The sequence below is a fragment of the Myotis brandtii genome, unplaced genomic scaffold (assembly GCF_000412655.1).
Source record: "Myotis brandtii unplaced genomic scaffold, ASM41265v1 scaffold115, whole genome shotgun sequence".
Lineage (NCBI taxonomy): Eukaryota > Metazoa > Chordata > Mammalia > Chiroptera > Vespertilionidae > Myotis > Myotis brandtii.
The window spans coordinates 12,013,519-12,037,165 of NW_005353967.1; the positions used below are offsets into that span (position 1 = coordinate 12,013,519).

The following is a 23,647-nucleotide window of genomic DNA, read 5'->3' on the forward strand; positions in this document are numbered from 1 at the left end:
AATGGAAAAATGGGAGCCCTGGTAGAAATACAAATGAGAGACAGAATGGAGAGTTAATATGCACAGACGTAAGTATGTGGTTCTGTAAAAGTACAGGCGGTTCTGTGTGCGGGCTGTGATGGAGGGGTGCAAGGGCAGATGACTTCGGTCCCAGGTGACACAGAGTTGACAGCGCAGAAGAGCATGCTGTGCACAGAAGTAAATGTCACTCTGTGCACACGCAGCTGCATGGAAGCAGATGGCTGTGGATTTCATGCCCGTGATGCCAAGATGGGCAAAGCATCCTGGATGGGGACCTGAACCCACCAACGGTGTGTTCACAGGGATGTGGGGCACTTGACCTGTGCTACCCCTGCCTTTATCACAGGGATTTGGAAGCTCAGAGGGGAAAATAATGTATCCAGGGTTCCCTAGCGAATACACGGTGAAACCAGGATGCAAACTCGTGTCTTGACTGGTTTCCCACTCGGTGTTGCCATGTCCATTTGCCAAATGGAATGAGAGCCAGTTTTTCCGAAGTGCCCTGTGTGGAGAGGATCTGATCCAGTCTGACAGGGACACCACGGAGTGCCCTGGCCGGGAGGTGTTGAGCAATGGAAAGTCGAGGGGATAAAAAGCCCTTGTTTATTGCTGGCCTTCTATTTGCCAAATGGTAGGATAGGCTCCCTATTTATATTCTAAATTAGTCCTCACAATCGCCCTATGAGGTTGACCAGTGCTCTCCACTTTACAGAATGTCTGTGGGAAACTGAGGCTTAGGAGGTTAAGAAGCCTGACCAAAGTCACACAGCTAGCCCATGATGGTAGTTAGCCTTTGAATTTTGCATCTGAACCTCGTGACTGGGGTTGTCGAATGGACTTGAATTTAACAGTGTCATTCCATGAGTTTAAAAAGTGAATGTATTTCCAGGATCCAGAGGGACCCATGAACATGTTGGGTGGCATGACATTTTGGAAAGGATTTGACTAAATGGGCTGAGAAGTACAAGTATCACAGGGGAGGAGGAGATGAGACTTACTGTTTGATTCTTACTTTGAAGAGGGCAAGATACCAGTCCTCGGGGAGGTTTTAGGAAGGTGGAGAGGAGGCAGATGGGGGAGCAGAAGGAGAAAGAGGAAGAGAGGACGGGAAGCTGACAAGGAGTTTAGCAGCTGCTCCCTTTATCTGCAGCTGACTCTGAGAAAAAATGGTTCTATTTATTTGCCGTTTCCTTCCATATATCTTCCCAGCAGCATTCATCAATATCTGTCATTTCCCAGGGGGTTTGGACATGTCTAGCAATTCATTCTGCTGCATTATATTTCAATACTCGGATGGAGGCAGCCGGATTGCAGATGTTAACTCTGACCTGTGCCCAGCCTCACTTAGATACCTCCAGCACCCAGCCCAGTGTCTGGGTGCCCTCACTTAGACATTCTGAGCAACACTGCTTGATGCCCGTTCTTGTTACCATGTTCTCATTAGAGTTGGCTCTATTTACTACTTCCTCAGAAATCAATTTGAAGTTGTCACGTTAGCCTTTGGTCTCTACAGCTAGAGTTTTACAGCCAAATTATTATGTTTCATGTGGGGTTTCTTTTTGGTAAGAATGTTAAGTCCAGAGACTCACCATCGGAGGGGAGGCCACCTGGGTGGTCCAGGTCATCAGGGAGTTGCCGGCCAAGGCTGGGTCTCACTGCAGAATGGGGGAGTGTGCTGGGTGCTGGTCTGCTGAAAGGCAGCTGTGATAATCCCAGCAACATCGAGGCTTCCCAAGCTCCCGTTCAGATATGAATTCCCTGGGCCCTCATCTCCGCCCTTATTAGAATTTGACTGGGGGAGGTAATCTCATTGGATGAGAAGAATTATTTCTTTTCTAAGAACAAGTGAAGAGGAAAGAAAAGAAAGGAAAGGCCAAATGCATTTCTCTGTAAGTATAGATTCAAATTGGGTCCCTTTAAAATAGTGTGTTGGCATCGTTGTCTTTTTGTCATAAAATGGCAAGAGTGACAGGGTGGCTCTCTGTGACTGAGGGTGACAAGACCTCTGCTCCTTTGCACCATCTTTCCATGTCACCCACGCCGAGAGTCGTTTTAACTTAAAGTTGCCATTAAAGATGGCAGTGGCAGTGGCAGTGGCAGCATGAGATGCAGTTCACTGCCTCATGTTTGTCCAAAGGCTTTGATTGCTGTGGTGGAGACCTGTGTTTGTCATTTTCCCACAGTCCCCAGCTCTCTCACAGGAGAGCATTGGGTGTTAGTAACTCTTGAAATATTGGTCATGTACCCAGTCAGTCTGGGACGGCCCAGTCAGTTCTGCTACCTGCCCTGCTTGCAGTAAGCTTCCTTTTAAAGTGGTCTCCTAACTCTGTCACCAGGCCTGCAGTTGGTACTGTTACCTTGCCATTCAATATTAAACATAGAATGCTGGTGATGAGTGCACTTGGGCATCTCTGTGGGATTGGTAAACAAAACAGAAGGAGTTCAGAGACTGCTGCGTTGGGCGGTGAATTTGATTCAGACCTTGAGGCCCCATTGGCATCGCCCTATGCCCTGACTACCAAACTCCCAAAATACATGCACGCCCTCTCCCTTCAGCTTGCGGTTTCCTTGTGAATCGGGGACCTCTGGCTAGTAGGCAGTGATAACTTCAAGGTCTCAGGGTCCAAGCTCTGCTTTGGACTTTTCTTGTGTGCGTAAACACAGACCACTTTTTTTTTTTAAGGATAGAGTAGCAGCACAATATAGAAGTCAGTGAACGTCAGCACCCACTGGTCACAGGTCTGTTGGTTTCTCAAATTATATTTATTTATGCCATTAAGAAGAATGATTTAGCAGCATTATTGATGCTGTCTAGGTATAGTTATTCTTTTGCAACGGGGACAAGAAATTGGAAGCCAGTCATCCATGTGAGAGGGAGATGAAAGGAGCCATGTCTCTGTGGTAGTAGCACACTGAGGATGAATAAGGGGGGCTGTAATTGCCTGTGGGTGTGACAGCCGCGATGATGAGGGACCCAGTGTTTAGGAGTGAGCAATGGGGCGTAGAAGAGGAATATCTTGATGATGATGGAGTGCACTCGAGGGCAGTGGCTGCTGACTCATGGATTCCATCCACATTCAGCCAGTGACTTACCATGGTCTTTAACCTTCCTCCGTGGAGGGTTCTTAAAACACACAGTTCCTCTGACTTGTAAATGATCCAAAGGACTTAAGTTATTAAGTGTGATTTGTAGGAGCAGTTGCTGATGTAGTTTAATGTGGATAACTCCTTTTGGACCACAAAAAGGACCCCCTGATTTTTTCCTCTGGAAGGTGCAGTGTTTTGGGCTAAGCCAGAGAGGGTGGCTTTGTGTGTGGTAAAATATACATAACAAAATTGACCATTTTAACCATTTCTATGTGTACATTCAGTATATTCACAGTGTTGTGCAACCGTCACCACTATCTACCTCCAGAACTTGTCATCATCCCAAACTGAAACTCAGTACCATTTAAACAATGACCCCCTCGCTCCCTCCTCTCCCCAGTGCCCAGTAAACACTTACACTTTTTGTCTCAATGAATTTGATTATTCCAGGAACCTCATGTAAGTGAAATGTTAACAACATTTGTCTTTTGTTGTCTGACTTATTTCATTCAGCATGTCTTAGGGGTTCATCCATGTTGTAGCGTGTGTCAGAATTTCCTTCCTTCTAAAGGCTGAAGCACATTCCGTTGTATGTATATACCACATTTTGTCTATCCATTCATCCATCAATGGACATTTGGGTTGTTTCCACATTTTGGCTATTATGAATAATGCTGCTATCAATATGGGTGTACAGGTTATTGTTGAAGTCACTGCTTTCAACTCGTGTGTGTATTCTCAGAAGTGGAATTAAGCAAGGGAGGTGTTAGTTAGCAGTGGAGAGGATGAAACGGTGGGACTGTCCCTCCTCCCACCTTAGTGGTAGAGGTGAACTTTCTGTGAGAGCTTCAGTATCTACCCAGGTGGGCAGCATAGGGTGAGAGCTGTGAGCATGTGGCCCCATCTTCCTGCTCATGGTTCCAGCACAGGGCTAGCTTCCCATTGCTCTTTTTGTCCCAGCCCCTTTGTCTCTGTGATGCTACCCCCATTCTCCTTCCCTCCCTGTGTGTAGCTCCCCCACCTCACCAAAACCCTCAAGAGCAACGCAGTCGTCCCCTGAGCTTCCCTTTGCTCCTGGTTGCTACCTTGGAGGGATACACAAACCTTTTCTGAGTTCTGTGTGGAGCTGAGCACCAAAGCCTTAGGCTGCTTTGTGATGTGGCCACCAGGTCTTACTTTCCCTTGAATGTCCTGTTTGTGCTCCAAGGTAAATAACCGGCAATGTAAGACTGTGGACTGACTGATACTGGTAGATCTATGTTGCAGTTCAGGTGCTATGGAACTTTTTTACTGGAAGCTTTTAAATCTAGTCAGGCACCATTATTCCTTGGTGGTAAAATACATCTCCAGAGGCTGTATTTAATTCTTTATATAGCCATTCTGCTAAAATTATTGCTGGCCTGATATTTTTGTACTTCAGAGGGATACTTTAAGCTTAGGGGTGCTTTGAAAGCATGGGTATATCTCCTGTTTGAAAACATGCATTTATGGAGGATTTGCTTCTTGTTTCTTGGAATTCAGGATGGAAACAAAGGAAAAAACATTTTAGAAAAGAAGCTATGAGTAGCCTAGGCACAATCTGGGTCTAGGCTCAGTAACCTACTTATTTTTATGTATCATCTTAAAAGGCTCCGGACCTTCTTACTCACTCTGTTAAGTAGAGGCCCCGTGACCAAACAGTAACACACGCCAGTACAAAAAGGCCATTCAAAGAACCCACACCTCTGTGGTTGAAACCTGACCAGTTCTTCTGTCACTCTGGCCAACTGACTCTAGCTCTAATACGGACTCTATTATTGCCTCTAAAGTTCTTGTTATGCCAGTAGAACATATTTATTAAGTGTTTCAATAAACGTACAGGAGTTTTAGAGCTGTATTTCCGAAAATCACAGAGCTGATCAAAGTTACAGCTGTAACAACAGGCCCCATTCGGTATTAAAACATAGCTGCCAGATTGCCAGGGAAGCTCACCTCTCATACAACTAATTGGGAATGGTGTTATCCATTAATTTCCACCCTGTGCAGCTGAATAATGTGGTTGACAGATGCTAATTTTCTTAAATTGTAGGCAGCAAATGATGCATGAATACAACAGCAACACACTTTTTTAGAGGCTCTTGGTAGTCATCAGAAAGGGAATTTATATAAAGTTTGATGTAATCACTACCAACTATGGCACAGTGTTAGTGCCTTCTAATGACTGCCTTAGATCCATCTGTTGTCCTTTCTTCCCTAATAACACTAATGGGGGTCTAGGCAGGAATAAAACATCCCATGTGTTAGGCTAACCAACCCTCCAATTTGTAACATTCATATGATTCCTAAGGACAAGGCTCATACAAGAATAATGACATCTAAAATCTAGCCCGCGATGGCATTATAAACATGTCATTATAGATGTGTATACATGCTTCCTCATTGAATTGTTTTTTCCAGTGGCTTAACACCATTTTATTTCTTGCTCACCTTATAATTCATTGTGTGTTAGGTAGCCCTTTGTATTTCTTATTTATTTCAAAGTTTACATTTATTGAATGTTCCTTGTGTAAAAATCCTTTCTGTTTTGATTTACAACCACTGCATAAATGTACCCCTGTTTTACAGCTGAGGAGCCTGGGGCTTGGAGAAGTCTATGAATATGTGATGGAGTCTGTGTTGGGGCAGAATTGGCACTCAGCAGTCTGACTCTAGAGTCCACCATGACTTAGAGACATTAATTTTCCTGTTAACTGCCAAGGACCTCTATGTCCTATTAAACTTAGTTCAAACTCTGTTCTAAAATTGATCAACTATTGACCATCTAAAGGTCTCCTTGTGGGTTAGGATCTGTTAAGTCACAAAGAATTGAAGGCTGATAAAGTCTCTCCTCGACCAAATTCTAGCCATGCGTCTCCAAGCCCTCTTTCTCCACTAGGCCTTAACCTTGACCATTAAAGATTTGAACACACACTTACATAGTTTCTAACAGCTCAAGGCTACATCCTCAGGATGACCCTAACTCCCTTAAAGTGCCTACCTGAGAAAACTCAAGGCTGCCAAAAATTTGCTGCTTATTCTGGCCACCAGGTAGGATCTGTGTCTCCCTGTCTCTGTGGGAGGGTGGAATCCTAACTTCCATGATCGCCAGCTAGCAGACAGAGCTGGCTCGATCGCAGTTCCACTGACTAACCCTTTGCAAATTTTCCCTTCCCTGACTCAGCTGAGCCTCCACTGGCTCCCTGCCCTCTTCCCTGCTTCTCCTGTTAAAACACCCAGTTACTTCTGTATAAATTGAAGGTGAATTCAGTTCACACTGGACTCTTTTTTCCTGTGGCAGTAGTTCTTACTGATTAAAATCTGTCCTTACCACTTTAAGTAGTGTCCAGCTTTGCTTATCTTTGACAAGGCACACCTATAGTCTTTTTACCAAGATTAGACTCATGCAAGAGGTAGCAGCAAATGAAATGTATGTGTAGTGTTGGCCTGAGGGATTTCAGAGGAGAGGATGGCATGTGTGTCCTGTTAGCAAGGGTCTCTGCTTGCTGTAAACTGCCCTGTGAGAGCTAACAACAGTGAAGTGTTCAAAGTATGGTTTGAGTCTATAGAGAGAACAAAGTGGCCCTGGTTCCTGGTGCCCCCTCCCCTATTGCTTTTTCTAGGTCTGTCCACAGCAAGCATGTCAAACTTGCGGCCTGCAGGCCACATGCCTTGTTTATTTGGCCCGTGTTAGCCTTTGAGTTTGACATGCTTGGTCCAGAGTTTGACATGCTTGGTCCTCCCACCTGAACATGCCGGGCTCATTGAGCTTGGATCCTAGCAGATGAATTTCTTGCTCTGAGGATATATTCAGAAACTGTGCCTGCTTCTGTCCTGCTTTCCCACTGGCAGAGAAGGAGCCTTACCCAGTCATAGCTGCCATGACTTTCAGGTTGGGACCATAATGAGGGTCCTCGTTCTCCTTGGAACTTCTCCCCTGCTTCTTGCTTCCTCACCCCACCCAGACCCTGTGGCTCTCCACGACCATCACCCACGCCCCTCCCTTATGTGGCCTCAGGAACTGCCATTATGAGGGGTGTGAGGAATATGCTCTTGGCTTGTTTGCCATGTTAGATTTTGGAGCATTTTTTTATAGGAATCATTAAAAGCAGTATTATACAGGGTATCCCCAAAAATGTATACACACTTTTCCTTGATAGCTCAATTGATATTTCTTTCTTTTCAGATTTAACCCATTGGAATTAATAACTGTTCAAAGTATGTATACATTTTTTGGGACACCCTTTATAATGTCATATAAAGAAATTAGTAGAGAATAATTTAATACAACTGCATATACTTGCCAGCCAGCTCTTTCAAAGCTTAATATTTGCCACATTCTTCAGCTACATTAGAAAAACTTAATATTAAATTTATTAAAACCACAAGTGAAAACTTAATTCTTATTCCCTGCAGATAATTTTTAAAACAATGAAATATTATAGCATACTTCTCCCTGGATCCAGTCCCCATTTTCCCTGCCAGAGAGAACAACAGTTTTGCAAGAAATACTGTTCTTTATTGCAATATTGTTCAATAGTTTTCTCCAGTTCTTTTGTGATCTGGCCAAGGAGTCCATTGCCATGGTTTATTTTGTTGCTGTGGTGGTGAGGGTGTATTGGTGGAGTTGTAAAGCTCTTATGAGCATGTGAGTAGTAATAGTATATTGTCTGCCTTCCATGTCCCAGGCTGAGTGCCTTAAGTGCATTATCTCATTTAATCCCATCTGCATGTTATTTTCTTTTAAATATAAAATCATCCTCTCTTATACCTTGTTTTTCACCTTAGCATATGTGATGAATATTTTCCTGCGATAGGATTTGGGCTTCAAAGTAAGAATCCAGGTTTTGCTCACTTATCAGCTGTGTGCCCTGGTCTAATTATGTGACCTCTCTGTGCTAAAGTGGAGATATTATTACCTGGTACCCCATAGGTTTGCTAAGATGTGGCAGTGTCTGGCATATAGTAATGTCTCAGTGTATTTTAACTGTTATGCTATACTACAGATTAAATTTAAGAAGATAACCTGGTTAGTTTTATGTTTCCCGTTTAAGTGCACTTCAGTCAACAAATGTTTATTGAGCACTTACTGTATGCCAGGCACTGTGCCAGGGACTATGCCAGGTACTAGGAATACAGAAATGAATACCTATTTCTTCATCTTGGGGATTATAGGGAGATAGTCTAATAATTATTTTCTAGTAAAAGAGAAAAGGACTGAATTATAGAATTTTTTAGTGACTTAACAATATTTAGCCTTTACACTTTGTATGATGATGTTACATTCTTCAAGTGTTCTTGTATCTACCTTGCTTGGTTTTAAAATGAAGCATCTGAGCCAGAACAGTGATGAGGCTAGACTCCCTCCATCATATAAGCTTTGATTTTAGGTAGCTTCTATACCTCCCATCAGGCCTCTCTCTGAAACGTGTACAAAGAAAATATAAAGCATAGAATACAGGAAAAGACACAGGAAGGACCAGAAGGAAAAAAAAACAAAAACGTATGGGTTCTGATTACTGGAGGTTGGTATATTTTTAACATGTGATGCTTTTCAAACAGTGAGAGTTAATTCTGTGTTAAAGAAACCATTTATGTATGTAATAATGGTTAACATTCCTAAATGCAGTCTATAATTTTCCTGTTCTTTATTAATGTCCTGCTTTTAGGTCTAAAGGGGGCAGATTTCCCAAAGCCCCTGTTAGTCTAGCTTTTAGTTCATGTTTCAAAATAAGGCAAGGAAAAAAAAATTCTAGACTTTAAATGTAACATATCCTACACAACATATATCTGACTGTTTTTGAGATGATGACCAGAATCACAAATTGTAATTATTGTTGAATTTTTAATGATAGGGTTTATGCTTCAATTGATTTGCTTTATGTTTTTTGCTTGGCAAATATATATTATGTGATGTGGAGGGGAGCATGTGACAAAAGTCTATGTTGTTGTTGTTTTTTTGCTAGAAAATACAGGTTGCAGTTAGAAAATCGGAAGAAAAATCACTGAAATGTTGATTGTGGTTTTTGCTGGTGTAATTGTTATTTTTTTTCTTTAGACAAGTGACAAGAAATTAAAAGCAAACAAAAAAGATAGTTTTTTACTATTGTTATGGCTAAATAGCTAACATTTACTGAGTGCTTTACTTATAAAATCTTATAAACCTCTCAATAACTTTACATAGTCAATCCTATAATCTATCCCCATTTTAGAGATGGAAAAATGAAGGCCAGGAGAGGTTGACTAACTTCCTTCCCCAATGTCATTCTGTTACAGGTTAAGATCTCAAAAGCAGATCTGGTTGTCTCTAGAGTCTGTGCTTTCACTGTATAAGAAAGTGAAAGAGCAATTTTGGCAAAATAGGAAACCATTTTTCCCTTTGCAAGGAAAATATAAATTTCTAGAAGCACTTTTATTAAAACACTAGAAGCCCGGTGCAAGAATTTGTGCATGGGTGGGGTCCCTCGGCCTAGCCAGCAATCGGGGCTGATCAGGGTTGTCTCTCCCAGTCCTAATCTGGGCTGATCAGGGCCGATTGGGCCTGGCCGGCTGGGGGGAAGGGACCACAGCCAGATGCAGGAGGTTGGCTGTGGGAGCGCACTGACCACAGGGTGCCAGCTCCTGCATTGAGTGTCTGTCCCCTGGTGGTCACTGTGCGTCATAGCTACTGGCTGGTCATCTGATTGTCCGATCTTCTGGTTGTAATGGTCGCTTAGGCTTTCATACACACACACACACACACACACACACTAGAGGCCTGATGCATGAAAATTCATGCACTGGAGGTGGGAGGTCCCTCAGCCCAGCCTGCCTCCTCTCACAGTCCCGGAGCCCTCAGGGGCGGGAGATGATCCGGCAATCAGGGGAAGGTGACGCCCCATCACACCTCTGTTGCTGCCACTGCCAGCAGCACAAGCCTCTGCCGGCCCTGGTTACCTGAGCCTTGGGAAGCTGGGCAGCTGGGCAGCTGCCATCCGAGGCTTGCCTGTGCCTCGGGCAAGCCCTGGGTGGCTGGGGGCTGAGGGACTGGCACCACCATCTTGTGGCTGTTTCCGGCAATCAGGGGAAGGCGACGCCCTATCACACCTCTGTTGCTGCCACTGCCAGCAGCACAAGCCTCTGCCGGCCCTGGTTACCTGAGCCTTGGGAAGCTGGGCAGCTGGGCAGCTGCCATCCGAGGCTTGCCTGTGCCTTGGGCAAGCCCTGGGTGGCTGGGGGCTGAGGGACTGGCACCACCATCTTGTGGCTGTGGGCACCGCCATCTTTGAGGGTGTGGCAGTCAATTAGTATATCCCCTCCTTATTGGCTGTGGGCACCACCATCTTTGAGGGCATGGCAGTCAATTAGCATATTCCCTCCTTATTGGCTGTGGGCGCCGCCATCTTTGCAGCCTGCTGCTCAGTCGTTTGGTCGTCCCTCACTAAGCCCCCTGCTGGCCTGGTCGCCCCATGCAGCCTGTTTGGTCGTCTGTTTGGTTGTTTCGGTTGCGACAGTCGCTTAGGCTTTTATATATATAGATTAGACCTCTACATGGACAATTGTGGGAGCTGCCCCTAGCTCCTATACTTTGATATTGCTAGTAGTTAGAATGGATACTAATAGCTAACTAGCTAATATATTGCAGTATTTATTAACCAGTGGGACATGCTTGTGAATTGTATGCCACAGGTAAGGGAGTGAGCCTCTTTTACAAGGAACAGATCTGTTGGGGGAGAATCCAAGGAACAAATGTCACCTCTGCTCCAGGACCACCAGCTACACATGTGGCTGCAGTCCCTCCTGATTCTGAGTGGTATGAAGCTGGAGTCCCCACAGACACAGCCCTTGGATGAGACACCACAGACTGCCTGCCATCTTATTGTCTCTATGTGTTTTATGGGAAAGAAGTGCCCACTTGTTCTTTCATCATTCAAGAAATATTTAATGAGCACCGACTACGGCCAGTCATTGTGCTAGTATTGGGACAAAGCAGATAAAAATCAAACATGGCCTCTACTTTTACTGAGCTTCATTACTATGTGAATACTCATAACTTCATCCCAACTTCCTGAAGTCAAAAAGCCTTATTTCTTATGCATTGATAACTGGTCCTGTCCCTGTACTAAGAAATTAATACAGTGTGAATTGGTTCAACTGTTTGACTTTCAAAGGCATACATATATATTAGAGTTCAAGGTTGATGTGAGTTGCTCAGTGAAGCTCAACTGACATTGATGTCCTGATTTATGCAAATGGATACAATTATGTGTCCTGTGGACATGGTTGAGTGACCAACCAGTGCTTCAGAGAGGGAAGCACCAGCCCCATTTCACTTTGAAAGAATTTCAACTCTTCCTTTTGGTGGTCATGATCTCCACTTTGAGGACTCTTTTCCAGATGAATCCTCAATCACTTTCCATATTAGACATTTTAAAAGTACAGTTATAACTGCGTAAGTTTATTTCTAAGATGCTAGGAATGCTTTGTGTATTATATTCATCCTCAGCACATTTGGTGGAATAGGCAGCAGTAACAAGATACTTCATTCTGCCTTGGCTGAAAGCTACAGATGCTGGGGATGAAGAGGTACTCTTGGGTTTATGTGGGAAATCAGAGTCAGAACTTGTCTTAATTAAAACAATTTGCCTCCGGTTGCTTTTGGTAAATGTAATTATTGGCAAACGTTATATAGAAGGATGGTCAAGAAGAGATCTACCGTTGCCATGGAGGTGTTACTGTTCTGCCTGTCACTTACATTGTCTTCTCTTTAACCCCGACAGGAAGGTACCTCCTTCCTAACCCCACCGCAGGACAGACCTGGTCAGCATCTGCGGAGACGTCCAACCTCGTGCGCATGCGCAGCCAGGCCTTGGGCCAGTCGGCGCCCTCGCTCACGGCCAGTCTGGTAAGTGTGTCTCTGGGCTCTGTCTGTGGTGGGTTGGGTTTTATCCGTCTTGCCACCTCACTAGGGACTATTTTAAGTTTATTGACTTTAACTAGATTTGAACCTCATTTAACATTAAGCACAGATTTGGCAATGTGAAATACCTTGCTTTCAGTGTGCTCATTTTTCCAAGCGCCAACCCCCAACCCCACAACCTAATTTGGAGTATTTCTTTCAATTTTTCTCTGTCTCCACTCTTCCCTCAAAAGAAAGGAAGATGTTTCTAAGCTTTAAAACAATTTCAAAGTAACAGAGAAGTGGCAAGAGTAAGAAAAATAATAGAACACCAACTGATCCTTTACTAGATTCAACTATTAACCTCTTGCCCAACTTGCTTTATCATTTGCTTTCTCTCCCTCTATATAGACACAGGCATATACATATATGTGTACATGCACACATACTTTTTTAAACTGTTTGGGAGTAGCTTGTATATACTATAGCCTTTTGTTATCACAGTTATCAACTTCAGTAAATTTATGGCTGATAAATGCCCTTTATCTACTCTGCCATCTGCATTTCAGTTTTATCAATTGGCTCAATAATGTCCTCTATAACATTTTCCCTCCCCCAGAACAGGATCCAGTCCAGAGTCATGCATTGAATTTAATTGTCATATCTATTTAGTTCCCTTTAATCTGGAATTATTTCCAGAGCCTTTATTTACCACTTTGACATCAAGATCTTTGAGGACTATACTCCCACCCATGTGTTTTAATGGAATATTTCGCATATTACATGTTGCTTATACGTTTGATATTTCCTCATGGTGAGATTTATGTTTTTGCATCCCAATCTAGAATATCACATTGGGTCTGCCATCTGCAGACACATATGTCTATCTGTCCCTCATTGTGTAGTTAATTTTTCCCCCTAGTCAAGGTGTTGCCAGATGTCTCCACTGTAGTTAGACTTTTGCTCTTGTATTCAATAAGCATTCTGTGGGGAGATACTTTCAGGCCATGCAAACATGTTTCTCCTCATCAACAATTCCCCCTAGATTTCCAGAACATGGTGGTTCTTGCCAGGCCCCTTCTTTTCTGTGATAATTGAAAATGGTCATTATTCCAACTCTAGCACTTTCTCCACATTTACCAGTTGGCACATGATACAAATATTTGCGTATTTTTTGGTAGCATGGACTCCCACATTCCTTGTATTTTTTTCAATGTACGCCTTTATTTTTAACCATGATCCTTCCTAGAATTTTGTGTTCTAGTGGGCTCATTACTTTTCTACTTTAACCTTTGGCCTAGGAGTGTTTACAAGTTATTTTTGCATTGGTGGTAGGGGTTGTATGGTATGGGAATAGATTTTTAAACATATTTTACTGATGATGATGCAAATAATATGTAAGTCAGTGCATTATGATGCCTTTTAATTTGATGTATTGATAATAGGTTATTTTGGATATATGGGAATCATTCAATAATGCAGAGAGATGTGAGTTAGGTCCTGATTTTGCCATTAGATAGTGTGTACACTTGAGCAAGTCACTTAGTTTCTCAGACTTTATCATCTCATCTGCAACTACAAGATGAAAAGAGGCATAAACAGTCTCTGGAATTCAACTTTGGAATTCCCGAATCTACTTTTCAAATAATAAAGATTCTGAATGGTATTGAATAATTATCCATAAAAAGTTTCTTTCAGGATATATTATGATTTCAAAATTGACTATGATCTTTAAGCCAAAGTTCATTGTCTTCCTTTTATGAAAAATTTGGGACTTATTTTAAATGTGCACTTAAAATGATGATCACATTTTCCTCCATCTCATCCCCAAGTTCAAAGTTACTTTTTTTTCTTGGGGAATTTTACCAAAAGCTTATTTTACTGTAAGTATTTACTTTTTAAGGAACATTTCTCACAATTAGTGATTTTTTTTTAAAAAGTGTTTTTTGGGGTCAATGCAATATTATTCTTAACACTTAAATATTAATCTTGTATGTTTATTGCCAAGAAAATTATTCTGATTAAAGCAACACTGTTAAAAGTAAGATATATACTGGTATATACAGTATATCTCATTCAGAAGTTTCATGATTTCTGAGTTGTAGTTTAAGGAAAACTATTTGTGAGCTGTTTGACCAAGTCTCTGTCCCCCAACCTGAGAGCAGCAGCAGCTGGAGGAGGGCTGCCGGGCTGAGACCCTCCTGATTCCCTCGTTATTCTGCTTGAATTGGTCTAGGTTTCTATGCCATATCATTTATATCAGTGTGTCACAGTATGTACCCTTTGCAGAAGTGTTATTAGTTAACCCCTAGAGTGCCAGGGAGCACGATCGAGCTCCTCTTGTCTTTCGCCAAAAGTGCCGGGAGCGCTATCGCGCTCCTCCTGCAGTGTCACTATTAGATGCTAGTAGTTCACTCTTTATTGACAGATGGCACCTAAGTGCAGATTACTTATGATGCCGGATGTTTGTAGTTCTAAAATTGACCACTGGCATTTATCTGCCTAATTTTTTACAGGTACTACGATTTTATGAAGTTTACTCAGATTTTGTAGCCCTAGAGCTTCGAAATGGCGTCCAGTTATAAGTCTGCTTTTATTAGTGATGATGATATTGCTAAATATGTCAATTCTTGCTGTGAAGATGACGATTTTGTGGAAGATATTGGAGAAGGGTGTCCCTCTATTTTAACATTATATGTTTTGTTCAAATTTTTTTCTACTAGTATTTTATAATACAATCAGCAAACAATATATGTCAAAGATGAAAACAAATGTAGTAAAGGTTTCCTTAAGTTTTTGAATATGTAACTTCACTTACTTGCGATTCATAATTTTTTTCCTAAACTGCTGTAAAATCAGCAAAAATGCCTTGGCAATTTTAGCATAGTTCCTAGGATATTGGTTGGCACTCAAAGGGTTAATGTTTTTGGATTGGATTATGTTTAAAGTGCCTCTGCTGATTACAACTAACAGATTTGATAATGATGCTGAGAGGTGGAAATATACACCTATTAGAATTTACTTTCTTTTTCTTTTTTGGGGGGGCGGGGGGGAGTAACATCCTATATAATAAAGAGCTAATATGCTAATTAGACTGAACAGCAGAATGACCTTCCGGATGACCTTCCGGATGAAGCCGGGGCTGCGAGGGCCGAAGTAGCTGGGGCTGCGAGGGCCTACCCTTGCACGAATTTCGTCCATTGGGCTTTTAGTTGTTTAATAAAATTATATAGGTTTCAGGTATAGAATTCTGTAATAGATCATCTGTATATTGTATTATGTGTTCACCAGCCCAAGTCAAGTCTCCTTCCATGACTACTTATCTCCCCTTTACCCTCTTCTATCCCCTTATCCCCTTTCCCTCTGCTAATCACTCTACTGATGTCTGTGTCTATGAGTTTTGTTTTTTCTTTGCTGAATCCCTTCACCTTTTTCATCCGGCCCCCAACCCACTCACCTATGACAGCTGTCAGTCCTCTGATATCTTTGAGTCTGTTTCTGTTTTGTTTGTTAGTTTATTTTGTTCATTAGATTCCACCTATAAGTGAAATCATATGATACTTGTCTTTCTCTGACTGGCCTTTTCTCTCTTCTTCCTCCTCCTTGTTTCTTTCTTTATTTTCTAGACAAGCTGATGTTTTTGGAGGTGCTCTGTCCAATAGAACATGATTCTCTTGGACCCTCTCCTGGCCACGGCTCTCACCCCCAGCCCCCCATCTTAGAGCTGTAAGCCAGCCTTCTCCTCCTGACTCTCCTTGGCGTGTATCATGGTGCACCTTTGTTTTAATTCTTTGTGTTTATGCCTGATATCCCCCTGCTAGACTGCAAGCTCCTTCCGGGCAGAATTCCCGTCTGGTTGGCTTTCTGCTCCTCACTGCTCCTAGCACAAAGCCTTGCGTATAGGAGGCATTCAATAAATAATGCCGATGGAACGAATAATTATTCCTAGGAAATGACAGATTCCTTTACTTGCAAGGCGAGAGTGATGGTGTGATTCTCTCTGCTGTAATGGGTGGCCTAATAAGATCATCCATCTAAAACCTCTTTGGTTTTGTTGTTCACGGCATCTTACAATTGTGATTAGCCTTAAAGTCCATGTAATGGGCCAAATCCCATTTAGTTCTACATCAGCCGTTCAAAAACTAGGCTGAAAAAATTATGAAGAGATTACAGTGTCCACATTCAAGGAGATTTTATTAATCTGCCTGTAAGCAGTCATGTAGCAGATTGGCTTAAATATTTTGTTGATTCACTGAAAAAGTGAGTCAAAGCAAAGTGTGTGTTCAAGTGTGTAAAAATGGGAAAAATAGGGATCAAAGCGGTTTATGTCCAAATAACGGCATTACAAGTTGATATAAAACAGAATTTCATGTTCAGCACAACATACATTTCAGAAAAGTAGAGACCTGAGAGGGATTCGTATGTTAATAAGATATAAACGAAGGCCCCGTGGCTGGCAGGTATTCATATGTTAGTAAGATATAAATGAAGGCCCCATGGTTTGGTCGGTATGAATTTTAGTAAATGCATGACCTATAGTGATTTAAATGCCACAGGCAAGCTTGAAGGTAATGCTAACTACCTTCTCAAAAAGGAGATTAATTCCTAGCCCAAAGTATCTAGTTTTCCTTGGCGATGCTAAATGTAGCTGTGCTCCCTCTCCCAGACATTTGGGGCATTTCAGATAAATGACATGTTGCCAATTCATCCTAAGTAGCCTGGTTGCTGGCAGAATACATGCTCAGCCAGTGTCCGCCTGCTGGGACACCAGCCGGGAGTGCTGATGAAGTGTCAGATGTATACTTCATATACATTAATCTGGAGAGGGGAAAACTCATTTCCCCATTTGCTTCCTCCATCTTTCTGTCCCTCCACACACACACGGGCAGTTTATCAAAGAAGTCATAGTCGTCAAAAGCAGGGGGGTTTAGACAGATGCTGCTTTCCGGCAACACATGGGCATTTCAGGAGGCAAAAGCAGGACCAGTGGTGACTTACTTTTCTTTAGGAAAATAGGGTTGTGAGCTTTGATGCTTCATGTTTAGAAATGGTGTATGTGGTCATCCACTTCTTTTGTACTTTGGGGTAATAGATAGATGGCAGAAACACAGTGAAAATTAGTTTTCAGTTTTTTCCTCCAGTTTTCTGTGTGATTTGAATCATGAGACTGATGTTTTGTTTGTGTGAACATCCTGTCACATTCTTTCTTATTGGGGTCTTTCTTGACCATCCTATTTGAAACTGTTCCCACATTGTATGCCCCGTCTCCACCATCATCCCTGTCCCTGTGTTACTCATTCACTTTTCTCCATAGCTTTAGCTCCTTCCAATAGTTTTCATAATTTACATTATTGTATATCTCTTAATATTTAATGAGAAATTCATGAGGGTGAAGATATTTTTTTTTGTTTTCCCAGCTACTTCTTCAGGTGCTCAATGAAGACTTATTAAATGCTTGAGCATGTATATTTCCTTTCTAAATAAACAGGAGTCCATTTAGTACCCTAAATGGACTCCTGTTTATTTTTTGTTGTTTTAATCTGTGATTAACTTTGGGGGTTTATATTATTTATTCCACTGAAGAAGCTATTCTTCAAGCCCAAGAGCAGTTTACTATGCAAACTGAATTCAGGAATTGAACTATAGTTGTTCAGTTGGAAAATGAGAATGGGGGGGGTGGGGAAGCAGTGTGGTTAAGAGATCAACTCTAGTTTCTGCTACTTATTAGCTGTGCGAACCTCAGTTTCTTCATCTGTGTAGTGGGTCTAATGGTTGTAGTAACCTCATAAAGTTATTGCGAGGATTAAATGAATGAGCTTTTATGTGCTACTTTGCACAGTGCCTGTCACTCAAATGCTGGAGTCAGTGTTCCTGGGGTTGGTAGGAAAAATGTTTCTTGGGGGTTATCAGCTGGGCGTGGCTGAGATGGTATCATCAGAAGGGAGGGAGACAAGCACTTACCTCTCAGATCATTTGATTTCATTTTTGTCCTTATCCCTTGCATGATGGTGGATTACTTTGTTTCTTTCTTCCTCATTTTCTCTCAAAATTCACCAACCCAACGAACTGGAAGATATCTTTCTAGAAAAGTTAACTGTATTGAAGCAAGGGTGTGCTTTTAAATATTGTTTTTCAACGTTTGATATTAGGTTAAGTGATATAATTTTGTTTCTTCAGTGACCCTCTTTTGACATTGCATCCATTCCTTTTAATGGAAAATTTATGTTTCATGATGTACAATAAATATTAAAACCAAGCTATTTAAACTAATCTATTCAAAGAGCCTTGATGAATATTCATCTTTTCCATTTTCAAAAATGCATTATGAAGAGCCAGGGCAAATTCACTAAATGTATGCAAAAGTGCATTTTTCTTTTTTAATTCATTCAGAATGTACTGACATAATGTCAGCATTTATTTAGGCTAGAGACTTTATTTGCAGCCATTTAATATTATATCAATACTTCATTAGCCTTATAGCTCAAAAACAAAAACCTGAGCTGAAGTCCAATTAGTGAGCTCCGAGAGAGTACCTGCTAAATATTGATGTCGGGACAATTTGAATGCCCTTGGATAAATTGCTTAACAAAAGTTGCAGAATACAACTATGAATTAACATCTCTCCTTAGCCATTATGACTCAATTGAAAGGCTGCATAATATTCTAATGTATGGATTTCTCCCAGTCTATAAAGCTATGTCACCCTTTCGGTTATTTCCAAGTTTTTCTCTTGCAAATAATGGTGATGAGCAGGCTTTTAATAAGTCCTCGTCACCTCTAATTATTTTTTCAGGGTATATTCTTGGAGCAGGATTACTATGGTAAAGGATGTGAGGATGATGAAGCTTCCTCGGACTTTGGCTAAATTGTTTCTTGGAATGCTCTGCACATTTATATTTCCATATATTGAAAAAGTGTGTCTCCCTACACTCTGGCCAGCAGTCAGTATTGCCTTCTTAATAAAAGGTAACCTTGCTAGTTCATTAGGTGAAAATAATCTTTTTTACATCTATTGTTGATTTCCAGTGAAGTCGATATGTTAATTGGACACGTTGAACTCGTACACCAAAGCCCTCAGATAAAGCAAATATGAAACTGGGCTTATCCACACTTCCTCCTATAACGTCTTCCTTCCGTTCCCTAAACCAGCTTACTATAGCAACTGTGGGTATCCTCTCCGGCTCTTGGGATTCAGGAACAGCTGAGTGTGATTATAATGTATGTAGCTGATGGCATTATTCCACAGTTCAACATTTTTTTTTCATCTGGAAAGTAGTAATCTCAATTGTGAAGTAGTGCCTTCAGCTGTGGACATTATACTTGGAGTCTCAGGGGTGCTTGTATTCCAGGAGCAATACATCTTTGAATTATTACCCTCTGAGCGAGGTTCTGTTTATAGTGAAGGGATGAATTTTCATAACTCAGCTCCAAAATAGCGAAAGGGAGCCCTGAGCAGATTATTACAGGGCAGGCCTAATCCATGAAGATAAATCTCATTATAGGCTCACCTGGGCCCAGCCACAGAGTAGTTGGTTTAACCGAGTCTGTAAATCAAAGATAGGCTTAAAAACAAACTATAAAATGCTCACTGTAATCTAACTACTGCCTCTATGAAGAGATACTCTAAATGTGCATCCTTACTCTACACATGCTTGGCTGTCATGAGAATAATGAGCAGAAAACATGCGAAGTATGCTGTGATTCAGACTACTTATTTGGGAGGAGAGATTTCTTTTAATGGAAATCCACCCAGAAAAAGTCACTTAAAAGTTCCCATCCCAATTTTCTCTTTCTCACATTTTGCAAAGATTAAAAATATTAATTACCTTATGTATGGGTCATCCTTCCTAGGAAGGATGGGGTGCCTGCTGGAATAGCTCTGTGTGTTTGGGGGCCTGGACAGACTGGTTGAGTGAAGACTTATTGTTATCAAAGGCCATAAATATTCTATGAGATTTAAAGAGAAAAGATGCATGCCCTCTTTTCATTGTTTACAATCATAGAGGGGAATGAAACAAATTTATTACTGCAGTACCATGTGTCTATGTGTGTGTGTATGTGCGCATGCGTGCACACGCACACACACGCTAAAGCTTAGCTTTCATTTATAACCCACTTACCCAAATGCGGACCTATTTTGAAAGTGGCCAACCTGTTCGCCAAGCATTATGAGTTGTTGCTGGCACTTATTCCTCACTGTGTCTTTAGCATCAAGGACAGTGCCTGGTATGCCTTTAGTACTCACATTTTGGTTGTTTATTAACAAACTAGAGGCCCGATGCACGAAATTCATGCACGGGTAGGGTCCCAGGCCTGTCCGGCGATCAGGGCTGATCTGCGGGGCAACCTGCAGCGCAATTGGGCGGCCCTTGCTGGCACCTGCCTTGGCTGGCCTGGGGCCTGTGGGCTGGGGGCAGCTCCTGTGTTGAGTGTCTGCCCCCTGGTGGTCAGTGCATGTCATAGCGACTGGTCATTCCTCAGGTTATTCTGCCATTAGGTCGATTTGCATATTAGGCTTTTATTATATAGGATGTTGAGGAGGTCTTGATTCCAAGTTTCAGTAGTTTTCTGAGGTTCCTGTTGTTCTGCAGTGCGGTAGGTCTAATTTAGTTATTTGTAATATACTAAATTCTTTTATTGTTCAGGGCACATTAGCCTCCATTTAAAGAAAAAAAAACATAAACAATGGCTTCTATGAACAAGGAGATCACGGTTTGATTCCCGGTCAGGGGGTACATGCCCGGGTTGCGGGCTCGATCCCCAGTGTGGAGCATGCAGGAGGCAGCTGATCAATGATTCTCTCTCATCATTGATGTTTCTATTTCTCTCTCCCTCTTGCTTCCTCTCTGAAATCAATAAGAATATATTTTAAAAAATAATGGACATGGAAACTGATAATCTAATTTTTCCTAAATCCCATTTGGGAATATTGTGTACCCTTCTGGTACCCATATTCCAATTTATGTATCCTTAGAATACTCTACAAGGTCTGCCTTCTGAACCTACCACAATAGAGCTTTATTGATTAAAAAGAGTTTTGAATATTCAGTGAGGCTGTCTCTTCTTTTTTGGAAAGGTTTATTTATTTTACTTGTAAGAGGAAGGAATAGCAGATCTTTGCTACACATCATTAACTGCCACTAAATTGACACAAATGTTGACAGTTATTACAAGAACTGTTTCAAAGCTAATTATGTTAATTAGAATGTAACATGCCAGTAATTGCATGTATTCAAATATCATACCATCACTTTTTGTATTTTCTTCTCCAGATGTAAGACAGTCATTCAGTTGTTGTGTGAAAAGCTGTAGAATTATAGCTAAGATAACAAATAATTGCCAGCAAATCAAATTGGTTCTTTAGAAATATGCTCTAATTGGTTAGCTGTGTAAAAAACAGAAATAAATGTTAGCATGTTAAGCATATAAATTAGGAACATTGCTTATGAAATCCTTAGTTTAGGCTTTTCATTTAAATATTTCTTCTTATTGCAATTAATATTATCATTTGGTTTATGACCCCTAAAAATATATTTCCTTTCAGCATTTCTTGGAGTTTTAATTTAGCTTCCTTATACATGTTAGTGGATTTGCAATTTAGATTTTAATTTGATTTCCATTCTTTAAAATGCCATTTTTCTTGTATTTCATTTTTATTTAAAGTATGCTTCTCTCTGTATTCCTGGAAGCTAGACATAAACAGACTACTAGAAAAATCAGGTTTTTAAGTGAGCTGAGAATATAAAACATTTTAATAGGCATTTCACATAACTAAACTAAGTATTTGAGAGCCCAACTAGAGAATAATGGCTCTTTGGAAACAAACTTTATGGGATGTGGTGTTCCTAATTTACCCTCTGTTACAGTTCCTTAAAAATAGCATTTCTGTGGTTGATTTTAAATCCTTGCTACTTCTTATATGTGTAGAGTGTTAAATATGCCTCTATCTGATGATTTTGGTTGGAGTCATATCTACTTGAAGACAGAGTTTTAGTCTCTGTGGTTTTCTTAGAGTTTTGAGTATATATATGTTTTTATTAATTTTAGAGAGGGAGGAAGGCAGGGGGAGAGAAACATTGATGAGAGAGAAAGACATTGATCAGCTGCCTGCCACACCCCCCTTACTGGGGAATGGAGCCCACAACCCAGGCGTGTGCCCGCCCTGACTGGGAATTGAACCGTCCCTCTCTCGGTGCATGGGATGATGCCCAACCACTGAACCACACTGGCCAGGACAAGTATATATTTTTTGATGTGTTTCCTCCTCTAATTTGAGTGCCTGGGGGTGTGTTTTCCATTTGTGACCCACATAAATCAGCCTAACTCTTTTCATGTCATGGCTTTAATCTCTAGGATTTGCAGCATACCTCTCTCAATGAACTCATGGTCTGGCCCCAGCATGATGTGCTCAGAAGAGAAGAGCATTTTTTTCTTAATGCCGCCTACAACCATCACTGTGTAATTCTTCTGGCAGATGCTGTGTTCTGCCTATTTTTCTGCTAAGGTTTTTGTTCAGCATTTATAGAGCTCTTGTCATCCTTTGCGTATAGGCCCTTTGTCTTGCTTTCTTTACTAACGGTTCTTCAAAACATGGCAGATGATGAAAACACGGGCCTGTTGGAGTTGGGAAACCTAGGACTGAATTCTAGTAGTGACATTCCTTGGCTCAGTAATTTTGGATGGTTGTCACATAACCTCCATGAGCCCTGGTTGTCTTCATTAGTAAAATGGGAATGGTTATTCCTGACAGCACTGTTGTACCAATTAAAGAACATAACATGTCAGAGGTGATTGCTAAGTATTAGGCATTCTTTGTGTGTTTCTCTATTTCTGGACTCTGTATCCTGAAATTGGTCAGTTTGTCTATCTGTGCCAATATCACTGTTTTCTTAATTATTGTAACTTCATAACAAGTCTTATTAATAACTGGTCAAGAAAGTTCCCTTATGTCATTGTTATTCTTCAAGAGTGTTGGCTATATTGGACATGTTTATCTTCTGTATAAATTCACTTGTAAAGTTCTGCAAGCTGATTGAGATTTTGATTAGAATTACATTAAATCCAGAGATCAATTTGGGAAATTGACATTTTTATGATGAAGTTTTACTATTAGAGAGCATAGTATATTGCTTCATTTACTTAGGACTTCTTTAATGTTTTGTAACAAGTTTTTATTATTTTGTGTAGGAAGAATTTGTGTATTTTTTGTTAGATTTATTCTTAAGAGTTTTAAATAACATCCCTTAAAAATAAATATGTATACCTGTTTGCTAGTGTATGGAAATTCAATTGACTTTTGTATATAAATTTTTAAATTAATGAACCTTGCTAATCCTTATTGATTCTTATCTGTAAACTATGGGAATGGGGATATTTTGTAGACAATGGAAATCTGCAAATGGCAGCTTTCTGCTTTTGTATATAAAATTTTAAATTAATGAACCTTGCTAATTCTTATTGATTCTTATCTGTAAACTATGGGAATGGGAATATTTTTGTAGACAATGGAAATCTGCAAATGGCAGCTTTCTTTCTTTTCCTATCTTTATGTCTTTTATTTATTTATTTTGTATTAATTCACTAACTGGGACGTCTCAGATGATGTTGTATAGAAGGATGATACTGTGCATTTTTTTAAAAAAATAC

The 23,647-nt window shown here is 40.9% G+C and overlaps 1 protein-coding gene across 4 annotated transcripts in view; it reads left to right on the forward strand.

Moving 5' to 3' along the window:
* Positions 1-23,647, forward strand: part of MAST4 (microtubule associated serine/threonine kinase family member 4) — a 464,303-nt gene that overhangs the window by 112,331 nt on the left and 328,325 nt on the right. For all 4 annotated transcript variants that reach the window (XM_014549223.1, XM_005857968.2, XM_005857963.2 and 1 more), the window contains exon 3: positions 11,883-12,007. In XM_014549223.1, the coding sequence (XP_014404709.1) occupies positions 11,883-12,007 (125 nt within the window). The remainder of the gene's footprint in view (positions 1-11,882; positions 12,008-23,647) is intronic.